This window comes from Babylonia areolata, chromosome 22 (genome assembly GCF_041734735.1).
Source record: "Babylonia areolata isolate BAREFJ2019XMU chromosome 22, ASM4173473v1, whole genome shotgun sequence".
Classification (NCBI taxonomy): domain Eukaryota; kingdom Metazoa; phylum Mollusca; class Gastropoda; order Neogastropoda; family Buccinidae; genus Babylonia; species Babylonia areolata.
In genome coordinates, this window is record NC_134897.1 from 28,461,708 (window position 1) to 28,482,174 (window position 20,467).

The window sequence follows — 20,467 nt, forward strand, 5'->3', positions numbered from 1 at the left end:
AAAGAGACAGAGAGAAAAAAAGAAAGAAAGGGGAGACAGAGACAAAGAAACACACAGAGACAGACAGTGAGAAAGAGGAAGCATGAGACAGCCACACACACACACACACACAGAACAAGCTTGAGGCGGATGAGAAAGGCAACCAGGGATAAAGAAACGGATATGACATGACGACAACGGCGAACTGAGAGAACAAACGAATTAGGCAGGCCTGACAGGCAAACGAGGGAAGCACTTCACGTTTCCTGGGAAACTTCTAGGTTTTCCTACTACAACAATGGTACACAGTCATTTCCTTCACCAGCTGATACATGGTACAAGAGTATACCCACCACCACCCACCCCCCCGCCCCCAAAAACAACAACAACAACAAAAACCCCACCACTCTTGACCAAACCAATCTGGATGTTTCTCTTGTTTACAACTTGCAAACCTCTTGTGTTTGTGTATGGCAGACACAATTTATGTCGGATTGTGTTCTTTTTTTGTGTGTTTCTTGTTGCTGTTGCTTGCTCTTTCCCTTGTCCTTTAAAATATATTCAGATCACAGTAAGTGACGACAAGCAATTGTAAAACACAGACACACACAGAGACACAGACACAGACACACACAGTTTAACACTCAATCAACACTCAAAACTTTTTGCAAAAATATTGTCCATTTAACATAGTTCAAGCAAACAGAGATTTACGTGATTGTGAATGGAAAAAATTATAATAATTTATTAATATGGAAGAAAACCAAAGAAAACCAAATCTGGGAACAAAAAGAGGAAAAAGACGGAAAAAAAGGGGAGAAATAAAGAAGAAGAATTTTTTTCTTCTAATTTTGCCAATAAAAAAGGCATGTGAAGCACAAAGACTAATACATAAATTCTTAGTGTGTCCGAAGCAGGTGTTATATGGATTGCATGCAATTGAGCCCCCTCCCCCTCTCTTCTCCCATCAACGCAACAACAAATGCACACACACACACACACACACACACAAAAACAAAAACAAACCAAACCCAAAACCCACTTCACTAAAATGCCTGTCATATAAAGTTGGAAAGTAAACAGCGTCCTCATCCCTGTTCCTCAGAAATGTCACCACCTCTTTCACCAACAAGGACGCCAGCAAGAGCAGAGCAGTGGGTAATGCTCTATCTTGTCACTCTAGTTGTTAACATTGCAACATTTCTGGGGACTTTCTTCTTCTTCCCCCCAATGCCCTGCCCCCCCACCCACCCCGCCCCCCAAAGCCTGCCACCCATTCTTTTGAGTTATCAGCAGGATCTCATCAGCCTCAACATTGAAGAGTATGGTTTTTCATCAGCAATCAGCCTATGTATACATGCATGCACAATCGCCATTCTTGCCTACTCCTGCATTAACTTCTATCACGTATACAAAAAATAATATGAAATCTTTTACATGTTGCATAACTGGTACACACACACACACACACACACACACACACAAACACACAAACACATACTTTTTATTATTCCTTTCGTTCTTGCTCTGTGTCTTTCACCCATACACCCACATTCAGACAAACACTGAGACACACTCAAAACACACTCAAAACACACACACACACACACTGAAACAGACACACACACACACACTCACACACACATACACACACTCTCTCTCTTTTTCCTTCTCTCTTTCACACACACACACACTCCCCCACCCCCCACCCCTCCCCCTTTCCACACACTTCTAAGTACAAATATCATCCCCCTCTCCCCTCACTCACATATTTGTGGACAGGGGTTCCAGGGGGAAGGGGCAAGAGTGAGAGGGGTAGGAATGAATGGTGTAGGGAGCTGGACGGAGTGGGAGGTTGAGTGGGGGGGTGGGTAAGTGGTTTAAGGGGCTGGGGGAGGGGAGCAGGTAACTCCATTCCCCCCCCCCCTGCCCTCCACCACCACCACAACCTCCCTCACACTCTTCCTCCTAATCCTTAAGGGGGTTTGTAACAGAGCTGTCTCAAAGCCAACATCTGACAACTACAGTCAGGAAGTCTACTGTTTGTATGACTTGAAGAGCTGTGATTTTAAGGATTTTCACTCTTCCAAGGAGTCGAAAGATCTGTGCAGCTGTTGTTGCTGTTGGTGTTGGTGGTGTTGTTGTTGGTGATGGTGGTGCTGGTGTTGTTGTTGGTTGTGGTGATGTTGTTGCTGGTTAAGTTTTGTTGTTTTTTTACATCATGTTGTGTTGTACTGTATTGTATTGTATTGTATTGTATTGTATTGTATTCAAACTTTCTTCTGTCACAACAGATTCTGTGTCTGAAATCCAGGCTCTTCTCCCCAGGTAGAATTTGATATGGATATTTATTTAGCACCTATCCTCCGTCGGAGACCAAGCTCTAAGCTCTAAGCACTTTACAAACTCGGGGTCATTTGCAGAACAGGCTGCCTACCTGTGCAGAGCCAAATGACGGCTGCCAATGGGCACTCATCATTCATTTCCTGTGTCATTCAGTCAGGTTTCAGTCACGCACACACACACACTCAGACGTGTAACATTTTTGTCGCCACAGTGAAGTACCACCCTTTTTTTTCTTCTTTCTTTATTACCTCTCTGCAAATCTATTTGTCTTACTATCAAAGCAGATTTTCTTTTTTTAACAGAATTCTGCCCTTTTGTTGCCATGGGTTATTTTACATGCACAAAGTGCATGCCACACACACACACAGACCTCAGTTTAACGCCTCATCCAAACGACTTTCCAGCTGTGGCAATCAACAGCACACCACTGACAGACAGACAGACAGACAGACAGATGGACTTCTTAGCCCTACTGACAGAGCCAGTCCAACCGGTGGTGAATTGGCTGTGTCCAAAACCATCCATTCCCACACAGCCTACAATCTGTACAAAGTGTGTCCGAAACAGGCTGGACCAAATGAATCCTCTCACTGCCATCCCTCCACCACGGCATCTTTGATATGCCACAGAATACGACCCTTTCGACTCAAGTCAAGATAACAAAGATCCATACACCACATTAAAACAAGAGAAGCAAGGCCTTCAAGACTCACTTGTGATAAATTAAGTCCCCTAGCATTAATTACAGAGTAACTTCCCTTTTTTACTATCTGCACCAAAATGTTTGCAAAATAAATAAAAATTCCATGCTTAGCAAAAGAAGTTCCTGTTTGAACAAAAAATGATAATAATGACTCCTCTTGTTGTTGTGTCAGAATAAGAGGTCAAAGTGCCAAGTTTACAGAATACAAAAAAATATAAATATAACAGTAAATGCAGTTTGCATATAATTAGGCTTCTTTAAAAAAAATTTTTGTGCCCATCTCAGAGGTGCAATATTGTTTTAAACAAGATGACTGGAAAGAACTGAATTTTTCCTATTTTTATGCCAAATTTGGTGTCAACTGACAAAGTATTTGCAGAGAAAATGTCAATGTTAAAGTTTACCACGGACACACAGACACACGGACACACACACACACAGACAACCGAACACCGATTAAAACATAGACTCACTTTGTTTACACAAGTGAGTCAAAAAACACCATAAAATACTGTCACAGTCACACAGAGTCTATAATTATATGGATCATATACATGATAGGTTTGAGTGAATACATAAATCATTACTAAGAATTAGTTGTATTAGTAGTAGTACATAATGAGGTACATTTATATGCCCTCTAAGCTATGAGCAGGCTGCAACACACTTCACTGCACAGTAAGTGAAAGAGGAAGTCAAAGACTCAAACAAAAAGCTTCTTGGTTATCAAAATATGAATAAAATAAACATCAAAAAGACCCTGACACTCAAATGAAGAAACTTTCAATCAATCATATGACATGCGTGCATACAGATGCGAGTACATTACATGCGTAATCAAGAAAATCTTAAGGATGAACAGTTTCACAATAATAATTCAAATGAAAGACAGGACCAAAAACACAGAAAATAACATAAACTTGAAGGAAAGGTGTATTTGCTCTAAATCAATACAAAAATCATTTGAATATTCAATATGAATTAATACATGAGTAAAGGCTATCTTTAATAACATGGATCCACCACACAAAAACATCAGGAAATTCTGAACACACAAAGCATTTTGTGCACAATTCTGGATTTGGATACACACACAACACACACCCCCATCCAATCCCACACAAACATAAAGAACGTGCACATATTTGCATAGCCACACTCACACACCAAGCCCCCACCCTTCAACACAAGCACACACACTCACAAAATGAGTGCAAAATTACCTAAACTGGGAGGAAAGCTGGCACACTCCAGCTAGCTTACAACAAAAGAAAGTAAAACAGTTGAGCTTATTCAATAGGACCCATCTTCTTTTCCCTAAAATGGTCCATCTTATTTCTTGTGACTCATCTTCTTTTTAAAAAAAAAAAAAAAAAAAGAAAGAAAAGGGCCATGTTATTCATTATGACCCAACTTTGTTTCCAAAAAATTGTCCATCTTATTGAGCTATTCATTATGACCCATCTTGTTTTCCAAACATGGTTCATCTTACTGAGTTATTCATTACGACCCATCTTCTTTTCCAAACATGGTTCATCTTACTGAGTTATTCATTATGACTCATCTTATTTTCCAAACATGGTCCATCTTATTCATTACGACCCATCTTCTTTTCCAAACATGGTTCATCTTACTGAGTTATTCATTATGACTCATCTTATTTTCCAAACATGGTCCATCTTACTGAGTTATTCATTATGACCCATCTTCTTTTCCAAACATGGTTCATCTTACTGAGTTATTCATTATGACCCATCTTCTTTTCCAAACATGGTCCATCTTACTGAGTTATTCATTATGACCCATCTTCTTTTCCAAACATGGTCCACCTTATTCATTATGACCCATCTTCTTTTCCAAACATGGTCCATCTTACTGAGTTATTCATTATGACTCATTTTCCAAACATGGTCCATCTTATTCATAATGACCCATCTTCTTTTCCAAACATGGTCCATCTTATTCATTATGACCCATTTTCTTTTCCAAAAAATGAAAAATGGTCCATCTTATCCAATATGACCCATTTTCTTTTCCAAACATGGTCTGTCTTATTCAGATGGTCAAGCTTACATTACTTACTATTACCCTTGTGTTTCTTTTTTTCCTCCTTTTTTTTAATAGCCAGTCTTATTCATTATCACCTTTTCCACCCCAAAACAGCCAGTCTTATTCATTATTACCTTTCCCCCAAAAAACAGCCAGTCTTATTCATTATTACCTTTCCCCCAAAAAAACAGCCAGTCTTATTCATTATTACCTTTCCCCCAAAAAACAGCCAGTCTTATTCATTATTACCTTCCCCCCCCAAAACAGCCAGTCTTATTCATTATTACCTTTCCCCCCAAAAAACAGCCAGTCTTATTCATTATTACCTTTCCCCCAAAAAACAGCCAGTCTTATTCATTATTACCTTTCCCCCAAAAAACAGCCAGTCTTATTCATTATTACCTTTCCCCAAAAAAACAGCCAGTCTTATTCATTATTACCTTTCCCAAAAAAAACAGCCAGTCTTATTCATTATTACCTTTCCCCCCAAAAAACAAAGGTCCCTCTAAATTATTACCCATGTCTTTTCTCTCTAAAAATGGTTAATCTAATTCACTATTACCCTTTTTTTCTTCTAAAAATAGTTCATTTAATTCATTATTACAACTATTCACAACGAACCATCTTCTTTTCAGCTCTTTCATCCTTATACTCCCCCCCCCCCTTTTTTTTTAATAAAAAAACCAAATCCTTTTTGCAAAGTTGGTCAGTCTTTTTTTGTTATTACCCATCTTTTAAAAAAAAAATATATATATATATATAAAAAGCAGCCCACCTTATCCATCAAGACCCTTTTTTCCTCCTTTTAAAAAAAACAACAACAAAAACCAACAACCTTGGGACAGGTTTTCTTGAGGCATCACAGCTGGCGTGAAAGGATGGGTATATGCACAAGAACACACACACACACACACTAAAATTAATAATCTCAGCAAAGTGAAACCAGTTTGATCTTCAAAAGAAAAAGAAAGCAAGCATGAAAAACAGAAGGTGAAGGGGAGTGGGGGCATGGTGGGGTGGGGGGGGGGGGGGGGAGCAGAGGAAGAAAAGAAACGACCAAACAGATGGCAAACAAGCACACAGGTCTAACAGAAGCTGAGAGTGGGTTCTGCTAAACACAATAAGAACAAGACAATACAGTCAAGCTGTACAGTCCACAATATCCCCTTACAATAATCGGTCTAAAAAAATGAAGAACATGTGACTTATACATGTGACATCAATCACAAACTTGGCAGTGTACTCCCCCCCCACCCCCCCAAAAAAAGAAGAACATGTGACTTATACACGTGACATCATTCACAAACATAGCAGTGTACTCCCTCCCCCCCCAACCCCCCCAAAAAAAGATTAAGGACCATTTGTTTTTGTGCAGAAATAAGCTTTCATCAAAGTGAACATGGTAAAAAATCAAAAACATTCCCAGCACAACTGCGTTTCAGTGCTGTCTCTACACGAAATTAAATTATCATTGTGAAAACAAACACTCTCTGTGCACATTTTGTCTTCCATTTAACTGCAGAATTTCAAGGAAATCACTCTCACTCAAAAACCCACAAAAAAAAGTTCTTCTGAACCAAAAGACCACCAATACTGATGAACATGACACCCTATCCATATTATTCATTCATTGATTCATTCATTCATTCTTCAGTTTCATACTTTTTCATTAAAAGAGATACATATTCCACTGAACATGGCACAGCTTTTCAAGTGCCCTGAATTCTCTGTGGGCTTGCTGGCCCCTCCTGATGAAAACAATGCACATTAACAGGTGGATCAAGGTCCATGATTTTCCTTCCCAAAATTCACCCCAAAGATGTTCTACAAAGCGTTGAAAGGTTTGATCTGCTGGCAAGCCACTCCATGCAACTGATTTGACCCATCTGCAGGTCATCACTCATGATCTGACGTTACCTTCCTGAACAATGGCTTCAAGCTGAGAACTCTTGAAACGCCCCTACCATATCCACTGTTTCGCCTGCCCCACTGCTAACATGAGTAGAGTGCAAATTTAATGGCCTCTTGGCTGGCACCCGTAAGGTCAAGTTTTCTAGTGCTGGGGTGTTGGTGTTGAAAAGATTTCATTGTTTGATGGGATGGAGTCCCAGATGTCTGAGGTGTGAGGTCCATCTGGTATTCAAAGGGGGAGCCCTGACTGCTGCCATCCCGAAGCGCCATTCTCAGTTTCATGCTGAAGTCTTGGGCAACACATCATGTCACAGACTCCGATCCACCTTTCCCCAACATGAGACAGTCTGTTCTTGATGACTCCATCCCACAGCATCTCCCAACATGAAGGGAACAGTCGCCTGGCACTGCACAGGTTCTATTGCATCCCAGTTGACTGTCCAGCACACCACATGTGTGCTGCAAACACAAAAAAAGGTGGTGGGTGCTGGCTGCCCATCAGCTGTCAGGATTCTGATTCTGTTCACAGATTCTAGGTGAGGAACCACTGGTAGCTTTGCGATGACCGCCATGACTCTTCCATTGCAAGTCCACCAGCTCAAGATCCCTTCCTGACAGTCGTAGAATGGGGCAAGGCAAGTTTGTGGACATCGAGAACAGATGTACACAAATATATACACTCCACAATCTTGCAAACAGTTGCCCTTTAACTTTTGTACTAATCTGGTGATATATACAAGTCTCTCTGGGACAAGTCTATATTAATATTATTGTTCTTTTTCATATGGAGCATGGTGGGGTAGAAATAGGAATTCCTTTTCTTTTTTTTTCTTCTCCCTTCTTACCTTACTGATTTTTTTTTCAATTTTTACATAATATTCTAATATGTCCTTCTTCAGACATCTATGAACAAAAGCCATGAGTAAAAATATAAATTTTAACGAGGACATAGCGTTTACTACGCGTACGCTCATGTTGAATGTACAAAAGATGTATTCATGATCCATATTTACTTCTTCTGTATATGTTTTCTATATTCATATGAACAATGTTAACGCAAAAAATGGATTTAAAAAAAATTTTTTTTATTTAAGTTTGAAAAAAAAAAGTTGGATTTTTCCTTGCCAAGGCTTTGTTGTTCTGTTGCTCATGTGTCATGGCAACTGCCTTGGGGGATTGGGAGTGGGAGGGAGCGGGAAAGAAGACATGAACAAAAACACAACCAGAAATGACTGCCCTTGCTCATGCATGCCATTACTTGTTCCATCAAAAATGGCTGTTGAAAAGCTCACCAGAATATTTTTTCCCCAAGCATAAAACAAATCCCAGACATATATTTTCGTACTATCATACTGCTTGAGCACACTCATCAAGTGTCTTGTGCAATTTTATACTTGCAGTGTGACAAGAAGATGTGGCTCAGTTTCCTACATGTTTGAAATTTTGCAGGTACTTAATTTGAAATCTTGCGGGGTATAAGTTTTCTGGATTGGTCCTTAATCTTTATTTTGAGAGTAAAACATGTATGTGAGATATTCAGACGTGCGTATGGTACACAATGTATACAAGTGTGTATATTCGCACGCACACATTCAGACATGAACACACCATAGCAAGCATGCACATACAGTGCATTTGCATAGAAAGACTCATACAAGGGCAAATTAGCATGTGCTCTTTCTCTCTCTCTCTGTGACTTACAAGCACACACACACACACACACACACACAATGTCACATGTAACTAAAGCCAATCTTTCCATATCTTAACCCCAAAGGCCCATGCCTGCAGCCACAAGAACATGACAACAGGATAACACACATCTATAACATGGCAATACTGACACCAACAAACATACGTTGCCAGATTTTGTTGCTGCCGAAACACTGGAGGCACCGGACTGTGACTGCGAACAAGACCATGACACTGATAAATCTACATCATGATGTGAAATGAGAGATCTAGAAGTAGAAATCTCTCAATATGCTGTTTAAACTATATATCCATAACTTAAAAAAACAAAAAAACATACTTTTAAAATAAATTTATATCATGATATGAAATGACAGATCCAGAAGAATCTTTCACTATGCTGTTTAAACTATATATCCATGACTTGAAAAACAAACACAGAAAACATATTTTTATAGCCAAAGTATAATATATACAAATTCAAAATCACTTTTCAAATGTAAGTGACCAACTGAAAAAGCCCCAAGTGGGGCTCCACAGGCAGGAATGTAAACAGCTTAAGTTAACCAAAGACTTGAAAGACCCAATATACATGTGAAAATAGGGTCTTTGGTTTAATTTCTTTTTTTCCCCTTCTTCTTATAATCATGTATCATAACTTTGGTGGTCAGTTCCAGTTACTGCAAATAATCAAATTAGACAAAAACTTATTAAAAAAAAAAAAACCCAAAAAAACAAAAACTCTTGCACAAAACAAAAATGTTTATACTTTACGTAAACGACATGCAAAAGAACAACTGGGCTGCATGACGGAGGAACATGTATGAACTGTGAAAGAATATATAAGTATGAGGGCTATGAAGTTTTTCAACTTGGAGAGTTAGGCACTGATTCAACTATCTGAAAAAATATATATCAGCCATAGGAAGATTTCAAGTAGATCCTGGCAACAATAAAGAAAACACTGGGCCAGGCAAAAAAATGTTGAGCTTGATATTCTGATCCTCACACTCACAGTGAATATATTATATATACAAAGATAGACAGACTACACACACACACACACACACACACACACACACACACAATGAATAAGAAAAACCAAGAAACCATCCGTTTTTCTTTCCTGATGGACATTGACATCAAAGTCATGATGTTTCCTGCTCACTGGTTAAAATCTATTCATTTACAACAATGAAGCACTTGATCACAACACACAATCAAAACAAGAATAATATGTTTATGTACCACTACTAGAATAATACACCATATTATAGTATGCCTTCCAATTACACTCAACAAAATCCATGTGAAATTCACAGGTTGTAACATTCACATTTCCCAGAAGACATTGAATACAATTTGCATGTAAAAAGAACAAAGAAAAAAGACAAAAAAGACAAGAGATAGAACACACAGAAGAAATCCAATCACATGCAGCAGGAAACACAGTCAAACTAGAAGAAGATCCGAAGATCCGATGAAATGATAGTGGAGAAGCAAAGAAAGAAAACAGGGCTGAATTATTATGAGAGAAAAACTATATGAAGCTGAAAAACAGTCTGAGGAACTGTGGAGAGAGAGAGAGAGAGAATAATATATGAGGTAGGGAGACAGATGATAGGAGAGAGAAAAAAGAGTATCTGCGTCAAGATTTGATATACATCCAGTATATATAATTTATATCTTATATATATATATGTGTGTATCATAATTAGCATACTTCTCTACAGAGAATGAAGTATATATATATATATATATATATATATATATATATATATATATATAATTAGCATGCTTCTCTACAGAGAATGAAGGAAAAATTGTGATGATAGAAACCTTCTGTTTTTCTTCCCTATGAAAGAAACACTGAAAGAAGAAAAACAAAGGGCAAAGAACACACACATGCACGCATGCACTAACAGAGACACACAGAGACTGACATACACACATCAATGAAAGGTTTTAAACCCCACTACAAACATGAATGACAAACACACAAATACATCAATGAATAAAGTCAATCAATCAACCAGAAACGAATCATTAATAACACAGCACAAAAATCATCCCTGTCATGCAAGCTTTTCAACACATGGCAAAGTTACACGCCAAAGTGCATGCTTAGTGTTAAGTACTGTCTGGTGAGAGAATAACTCAATTTCCAAAACAGAGAGAACACCAACTTTAAGTTTTACAGCAAAGGCATAAGTGCATGCTTAGTGTTAAGTACTGTCTGGTTAAAGAATAACTCAATTTCCAAAACAGAGAGAACACCAACTTTAAGTTTTACAGCAAAGGCACCAATACACAAGCTGTCTCACCTGCAACAGTTTTGAGGTACTTGTACCTATCATTACAATCTTGTGCAGTCTGATGCCACAATGTAAAAGTACCGGCTGCCATACAACACAGCCAAAGCACAGGCTGCTGATGGTTGTTACCTACTTTCAGACTGCGATGGATTCAGGGTAAAGTCTCAAGACATTAAAACCCTCTCACCAGAGCATATATATAAAACAGCAAACATTCATAATGAAATTTTAATCCTGAAGTGACACTCTGACCTCCAGGTACATTTTGAACAAAATCAAATCTAGGCTTGAAGTTGAATCCTCCACTACCACCCCCTGTGCCTCCTGACTCCCCACAATCATTATTGATAATAAGTGTATGAACCCATTATATTCTGGAAGTATAAAAATCTATGGGTCAAATTTGTGCTGCACTTATCCCCAGCTGTGCTGTATTAGGAACAAGGATAAACCAGGGTCTCACAGGTTATAGAATGTGAATAACCCAGATTTAGAACACAGCATCCAACCACTGCAACAAACTGACTGAAACCAGCACTCTTCATCAATTGCAACACAGAGCCACAGACACAGATGTCTTTTGGTAAGGTCTGGGCTGTATCTCGTTCACCATGCAAGAGAAATTGCCTGAGTGTCAGTGCCTTTATGCAAACAAAAAACTTGTTTGAAGAAAAGGTGGTGTGCAATTTTAAATATACAGCTTACAAGCACAAGAGATGGGTCGCGATACCTCAAAAGAAAAGAGCATCACACACAATCAACAGAGTTGCCAGCAACAAACAACAAAATGAGGGTCACAAGAAAACAACTAAAATTAGCTTTCCACAGGCAGACGGAACTCAAGTGTGACAGGAACCATGCTATCTCCATTGTAATGTTAAACGCAGTGAAAAGTGGTCTACAAGCAAGCATCTATACTTACATCCTCCTCCTCTTTTCTTTCTGCTTCATCTTCATCGTCGATACAATCACTGATGTATGACTTAAATGTCTGCAAGCCAAGTAACAGGAGATAACATAAAAGATAACAATAGCTGTGACAGTCAAGACCCAGATGCAAAAGTGCAACAGAAAACAATGCCCTGGCATTCACTGCCTCAGCGTCATGAATAATAAAGACAGAAGAAAATGAAGCAGTTGGAAAGAAAACCTGTCACATACATGTCCACTAAGAATAACTTGGACAGTTTGAGCTGGATCACCACATACATGCCCAGTTAACCTTAAGTTGCCTGAATTTTTTTTTTTATCTCAGTACACAAACTTGAGGTGAAAACTCAAAGTGAACATTTTATGGACTTTTTTGTAAACATTTCTATCTGATTTTAATAGGTTAACATTTTCGAAGCAATAAACATGGAAAGTAATAGAAAAATCTACTTCTTGCCAGGGTTGTGTTTGATTCCAAAATGCTCAAGTTCAAAGAGGGAACAAACACAATATTAGAACAAAAGGAGAAAACTGGACAAAAGAAACATTCATAAGAACATAGACACAGGCTGACTGGCTGACAGACTGTACATGTATAGTTTTGCTTGTTGTCATGAAGTGGTGTCATTCATTTGGTATGTTCTTTTGCAAAATATCAAGGACCTCATATACCTCAAGGTAAATAAATACTGTATCAACTTCATGCAGAATTACATGAAACAGTATCAAATACAAAATAGTGTATCTATTTTTGATAAACCCCGTTTGATCTCCATTAATAATGTTTGGCTATTGTAGTATGAAGATCTGTATCTTTCATGGATCCCAAATTCTTTTACAAACAATGTTTGTTACGTATAGTTGTTGTATAGTGCAAAATGTGAGTATTTTCATTGTGTTTTTTCCTTCTTATAAATGCCATTGCAAGAGTACTGTAGTTTTTGTCATATCATTTTTGTATTATACAAGAAAATAATGCATAAATTCAATATGAATTCTGATAAGTTTAAACCAATAGAAACGATTCTTGAAAGTATCAGAGACATGAAACAGTTGTTCTAGTTCTTGAAAACTTCTAAGATGTCTAAAAAAAAAAAAAAAAAAAATCAGCTGATGTATCCATTTAATGTTCTTCAATGTTCATCCAAATATGATTCACTCAATCACGTCAGTCAATGACAAAGTTAAAAAAATCAAAATGTAACAGACCACAGGCAGTCGCAAAATACGTATTCATAACTTTCAAATTTATATATATTTCACTGTTAACTGCATGAGTGCGTGCGTGTATGTGTGACATTGTGAGACTCGGTATGTTATGCTTTTTGGATGTGATGATTGATGTATTTGCGACTATTATTTTCTTGGTGCATATAGATCATTGATTTATTTTTTCTTGTTTGTGATAATTTGCTGTTGTGTTACTGTTACAAGTAATCCAGGTCAAGATGTGTTTTGTTACATGGGAAGTGTTTACGTCCTGCATTATGCTGAAAACAATTGTAATAACAAAGCACATTCAAATTCTGAGCTTTCTGTCCTTATTTCATCATTATCATAGCCAGTACATACTACTATCTTTAAATACTGAAATTCAGTGAAAGAGTCTGAGTGCAGGAAATGATTCCATTGTACATGTGAGAAAAATAAATAAATTTGCCAACAAATGTAATATTAAAATCTAAACTTAAGAGTTTGAAACTGTGAAACAAAAACAAAACAAAACAACCAAAAACAAAATAAAACAAAACAAAACAAAAAAAACCCACAAAAAAACCCACAAAAAACCCCAACAACAACGACAAAGGCTGCACATATAATAAAGGGGAGAAACACTACAAAATTATGAAACAAGCACAAACGTGATTGCTATCCTTGAACTTGTAGATGAAATTATGCTGGCAAAGGACTGAAAAGTAGTGAGGATAAAATAAAAATGGTGCAATACAAATTACAATTATTTTCAAAAATGAAATAATAGTTCAACCTTTAACTAAGACAATGACAATAAAACAATAATTGCATGTGCTACCAAGAGACAGGCTCAGAGAGAGAGATAGAAACAGAATCAGATAGAGGGGGAGAGAGAGAGAGAGACAAAGAGATAGTGAGAGAGAGACAGAGACAGAGAATCAATAAACAACAGAGATTTAATAAACAATCGAATTTGCCATCAGTTTAATAATAACAATAACAATAATAATGGATACTTGTTGAGTTCTTTCCTCCCTTAAAAAGAACTGAAAGCGCTTCACAATAATATCTACTGATTTCAACATCAAACATAAATCCAGTTTTGAAGTGAGAATTGAGTCAATAATCATGACTATAGTTTGAAATGTATGACACCACTCTTGCAGTCTAAAGCAACCTTACACTCACAATCCTGCAGCAGCTAAAAAAAAAAAAAAAATCATACTGGAGCATCTGATTACTTGATTTACCCACCCAACCGAATCACCAAAATGTTTAATGACAATGCTTTGTTCAGTGCTTGACCCCCCACCCCTTCATGCCCCATCCTCATCAAGACTGGTTTAGTGGTTATACTGATAAGAAAAAAAAAGAGAAAAAATGAATGGTGTAATCTAAATGTATACATTATCAATACCATGCTTCTTTGATGCATTCAATTCACTGAATTACAGTTAATACTTTTTTAATGGGTTGTGATTTATCCATTTGAAAGTGTGTGTGTGTGTGTGTGTGTGTGTGTGTGTGTGTGTGTGTGTGTGTGTGTGTGTGTGTGTGTGTGTGTGTGTGTGTGTGTGTGTGTGTGTGCATCTGGCTGATACCAAACTGTTCCTTCTATAAACCTTTAAGAATTTGACGTTCACTTTGTACGTTCAGAAAACCAGAAGTTGGGACTAAAATGAAACAATAAAAAACTGCAAACAGACGAAACAAAAGAGGGGGAGGGGCATACATCACAGAATCGGGAAATACGAGGCCGATTTGACATGTTGCAGACGTCTGGGTCTGCTATCTACTGGACAGTTGAAAAACAAAAATCGATGACGCTGCAATGATACAACAGTGACCGGCATTCTAAGACAAAGGTGAACATCACTTAAATTATGCGTCACACTCACAGACGAGGAAAAACATTCGCCTTTAGAAAACAACGCCTACGGTTTTCGTTTCAATATTGGGTCAACTGTTCTGCCGCTCTTGTGCGAAACAAAGACCAAAGCAGAAACAAGTACTCACCGCTTTTCCTTTTTCCTTCATCTCCACCTCATAATTATTGATATAGGACATGAAACGTTTCGACATTGTTGATAGTTGACGCGGTATCTCTCTGTCAGCCCATCCGAAGCCATTCATTCACTGCCTCCTTCCTCGGCAAGGTGGGCTAAGGGACAGTAATCTTACCGTCATGGTGAGGATAATGTCCCATTATCAAACTTGCGTCCACGATAGCACAATGAAACGAGACTGCTGATGATCAAGCCACACATACGCTGAAAATGCGGAAATTCATCCTGATGAAAACCGTTTCAAATTCTGGCTGGTTGGTTGGTTTCCGTGCTCTGCATCCTGTGTCCACGAAACATTCGTTATGACGTCCGTTATGATCTGTTTCTATGATCTGGGTGGAGTTTCTACGTCGTCAATGAATGCGTGAGCCTGTGTGTCACGCTGTGCTAATGTGTGATGAATGTTTTCGATGTGCAGGGCAGGAAGAGGGGGAAAAGCGTGGCAGAAGGGTGCTCTGTTTTGTGAAGGGCAGGAAGAGGGGGGAAAGCGTGGCAGAAGGGTGCTCTGGTGTGTGTGTGTGGATGTGTGTGAGAGAGAGAGAGAGAGAGTCATTGTGTGTGTGTCAGTGTCACGGTGTGTGTGTGTGTGTGAGAGAGAGAGAGAGAGAGAGAGAGAGTCAGTGTGTGTATGTCAGTGTCACGGTGTGTGTGTGTGTGTGTGATTTTATTGTTGTTGTGCGGTTTGAAACTGGAGCCCAAAATTGCACTTTCTGAGCCACCACAGCTCGATCCTTTCGCTGCTCCCATGCCAGTTCCCTCACCCTGGCCGGGGACACTGACACTGATCGCGCCCCTTTAACTGAGAAAACGCTGCGGACAACACCGTACTGGTTTAACTAAGGTGAGAGGTTGAATTCATCTTTGGTCATCATGGATCCAAGGACATGATCTGCGCCAACTGAAGAAGATGTATGGTGCCTCAAAGCACAGTAATCGCGGCTGATGTCCACTCTCGAAAGTCACACTCTAAAGGCCGAACTGGCTCCCACTTTTTTTGACTATGAACATCAAGATCGTTACAAAAAGGGATGTGACAGACCACTATGTTCCAAGTCGACACTTCGTGACAAGCAGCAAGTAGAAATGAGAAAATATACAAGCTTACTCTTTGCCTTTTGTCTGTTGTGAGACCCAGACAAGATTCAGACAGCCTGAAGAGACAATTATAGCTTACTCATAGCGCAATATTCAACACAAATGCCGGATGAATCAGGCCTGATAACAGAAGAGGCATAACGGGAGATCCACACCAGTAAGCTCGCAGAAGAAAATGACAGTACTAAACAAGAGTCACAGGAAACACAGAGAGGGATGCTGGGGCAAGAGCTCAAGAGAAATTTGACACACAACAGCCAGCAAAGAGTTCAGAAAGTTTGCCAAGGCAGACACATAATAATGTAACTACAGATTACAGATTACAGAATACTATTATCTCAACTGACAAGAAAAGTTCATTTGTCAGTGGTGTAAAACATATAAACAATGCACGGAAATCACAGTCATTCAACATGTATACATAAAAAAACATAAAATGTTTAGATGGCAGCCCATTGCGTACAATGAATAACCACAATAGACAACAACACAACAGAAACCTTTAAAAGGTAACTTAAAGTAAATCATACATACATCATCACAACCATACATGTGCAATACAATATCAGTTAAACTATTCAAAGGATATGAATAGTACAGGCATAAGATAGCATACTAAAAGTAGACATAAGACATATAATAACAATGCAATCAGTTCAACAATACTTTGATTTGAGATGTCACTTTCCAGATACACACATTCTGGCATACTTTTTTTTTCATCACAGATCTGATTATCAATTATTGTTGTTATAGCTGAATTGAGTTTGGAATAAAGCTGTATTTGGTTTTGTTTTGAAGAGTTTGTCTGAAGGTAAAAGCTGATAACAATCTGTAACTACTGACAATGTCAACAACTTGGGAGAGAAAGCAGAAGCAGGAGCCAGTAAAATCCTGGAGAAACTTGACTGATGACATCATCAAGCAATTGTCAGGCAGACATAGCCAGCCGGAACGTCTAGTGACTAGACAAAACTGATTATAAAAAAAAAAAGAAATAATAAAGAAAATTTATGAAAAAATAAAATAAGATGAAAAGGAAGTAAATGTTATGTGAATTGAAAGGAGCGGCTAGTGAAGAGATGGACAGAGCATTTAGAGATATATATATATATATAATTTTGAACAGACCTACGCCATCGAATAAACCCTCACGACATTGACTGAACTTGTTGAAACTGATTTGCCCGGGCCCACGGATTGTAACAAATACACGTCGAAAGGAGTCAAGTAAACGAAAGTCAGCAAGGCAGTGGCGGTACCAGATGATATCCCAACAGATGTACCAAATAAATGAATGCAGACGTTGACTTCGCCGATTACATGGTGTGTGTCCTGTTTGAGAAGATAATGATATGGGACAGAAAGGAAGGAAGGCTGTCTAATACCCCCTCCCCCACCCCCTCCCTCCCCTACTCCAAAAAAACAGTGACCTCGGTAATCGTGCCAACTAGAGAGTTATCAGTTGTCAGTGATAGGGGAGCTGTTCAAATGAGTCATCTTGGGAAGAATGAAAGCAGCAATTGATCCACACCTATATAGGAATAGCAAGCAGGTCGGTTTCCGTCAAGATGGATCATGAACAAGCAAATTACAAAGTTATGTATCACTTGTACAGCAATAAATGGATTGAACTCTTCTCCGGCTTTTTCTCATCTATATTTTGACTATGAAAAAGCCTTTGTCAAAGTGTGCAGGAAACTGTATGCTCTGATACTATGCGCGATGTGCCGACTAAATTGGACAACATGATTAAGAACTCCTGTTATGAGAGAGCCGCGGTGACCATCAGAAGATGATCGCGCACCAATACTGAAATTCCGGGTGAAGACTGATTCGAGTCTACTTAGGCTGCTTCTTACATCCATTCCTGTTCATCTTTGGCACGAAGACCCGGCAATACTGTACAGAGGAGAAATGGGATCTAGTGGACACTCATCAGTGACGGAACACGGAGTTTTTGCGAATGATCTGGCGTTGTCCCACAGCCACAAGCAGATGCAAGGCGAAAAACACATTAGAGCAGGCCCTACACATTTATAAAGCTAACACCCGTAAAGGAAAACAACAACCACCACCACCAAGATCCTGAGGATCAGCATATTATAACCAGCCCAGATCTGACTACACTTGAAGAACTGACACACTTCACCAACTTGGACACATGATGTCACTGACCAACAACAAAAAAAAAAAAAAAAAAAAAAAAAAAAAAAAATCGCCATACCAAAATTAAAGGCAGAAAGACCTCGCCTTTTACGGCCATTGGGGCAATGCATTCATGTCTGTGTCTCAGGGCTCCGCCGTTTAAACCTTCCCCAACTGAAGTCAATAACACGGCATTCATATGGGTATTGTGAGGACGGACGGAAAATTGGAGTAAAGTGCCTTTCCCAAGGACACAACATCATGCTGTAACTGGACCCCCTCAACTGGGTACAGAAACTTCAACTTGAGTTCAACGCTCTGCTTCCCCACTCAAAAAAACAAAACAAAAAAAAAAAACAGACAAAAAAACAACCCCCCCCCCCCCCAAAAAAAAAAGACAAAAAAACAACAACCGCAAAACAAAAAACAAACAAACTCATAATTATTGAATTAAACACATAAACAAGCACCAAAAGACTGGATTTCTGCATGACTGGACTTTGTACAGGATGCAGTTACATTTTACAATCTATATTGGCCGTCGATATTGCGCATTAGCCAATTAGCATGGCAGCCTATGCACATTACCGGTAATGGCTTGAAGTGGGCAATGTCCACACCACTGACAAACGCATCTTCTCTCTCTCTCTCTCTTGACCTGCGTGTGCCGTGTGTGTAGTGTGTCTGGGTGCCAGTGCCGGCGCAGTGGGAGCGTGCTGCTATTTCAATAAAAAAAAACAAAAAAAAACAATTACACATTGTAAATCAAAAACGCGTGTTCTACCTTTCTCTCCCCCCAGGCAACCCCCCCGCCCCCTGTATGTGTGTGTGTGTGTGTGTGTGTGTGTGTGTCTGTGTCTGTGTGTGTCTGTTTGTCAGAGTGTGTGTGGATGGGTGGGTCAGTGGGTGCGTGCGTGTGTCTAGTTCTCAGTTTCCCATGTAGCAGCAAAACAACAACAACAGTATCAGTATTAGTATCTCAAGGAGGCGTCACTGCGTTTGGTCAAAATCCATATACGCTACACCACATCTGCCGAGCAGATGCCTGACCAGCAGCGTAACCCAACGCGCTTAGTCAGGCCTCGAGAAAAAAAACAACCAAAAACAAACAAAAAATCAATAAAATAAAATAAAATAAATAATAAAAAATAATAGATAAATACATAGAAATACTACTACTAATACTGAATAATATCACACACACAAAACAACAACAACAACAAAAACACAACAACAAAACAACAAAAAGCACTGAACAACAACAACAACAGAGAGAGAGAGAGAGAGAGACAACAACAAAAACCTGAAATATATGAAGAGCACTGTAAAGATATGCTATCCCAGTGCAGGATTCAAACTCATGGTGACGAAAATTGATACAAATGAATTTCAAATGACTTCGCTTAAAATCTCTCTGTCTGTCTGTCTGTCTATCTCTGACTGAATGCCAACAGAAGATGGTTCGATTCAGACGTAGCAACATTTCCTTGCCCAATGTGTGGCGAAAGCCCAGAAGATGAAAATCACTGATTTCATATTTAACTATAAAAGATACTGTGACGATGAATTACGGAAAAAACTGCACCATTTTCAATACAGGTCCAGCGCAGAGATAAGATTTGTCAGTTTGGCATACTAATGACAGAAAAAGAAGATATGGTAATTTCACTTGCAAAATATGTATCTGAGGCAATTGATAAATATACGGAAAACGTCCATCATCCGGGTCCAGATACTCATTAGTCAATTAAAAAATTAGTATGGGTTCTATGAGAAAAAAGCATAGATAAAAAAAAGGAAGGGCTACATTTGGATGGTCAATCTCGACATTGTAATTATTTGATGTGTTCGTATTGATATGATGTGTATCGATGTTACATGTTAAACTGATATCTTTTATATGATTTATCTGTACTTTGTTTTCTGTGTGCCGTCCAAACCTTGGAGACGAACGACTGAAAAAAAGGCAACTTACCCCCTGCCACATGTACTTATAAGCCGGCTAATGACAATGTGCCAAAGTGTCGCAAATCTCTTAG

The 20,467-nt window shown here is 38.7% G+C and overlaps 1 protein-coding gene across 4 annotated transcripts in view; it reads right to left on the reverse strand.

The window, feature by feature from the left end:
* LOC143297004 (myotubularin-related protein 10-B-like) overlaps window positions 1-15,311 on the reverse strand; it is a 46,821-nt gene extending 31,510 nt beyond the window's left edge. The window contains exons 1-3 of one of the 4 annotated variants that reach the window (XM_076609119.1): window positions 15,136-15,311; window positions 11,918-11,986; window positions 8,847-8,894 (exon numbers count right to left, since the gene is read on the reverse strand). In XM_076609119.1, the coding sequence (XP_076465234.1) occupies window positions 8,847-8,894; window positions 11,918-11,986; window positions 15,136-15,252 (234 nt within the window). In that variant the 5' untranslated portion in view covers window positions 15,253-15,311. The remainder of the gene's footprint in view (window positions 1-8,846; window positions 8,895-11,917; window positions 11,987-15,135) is intronic. The other 3 variants (XM_076609121.1, XM_076609120.1, XM_076609122.1) reach the window with 3 other exon arrangements.
* Between the last annotated feature and the right edge of the window lie 5,156 nt (window positions 15,312-20,467).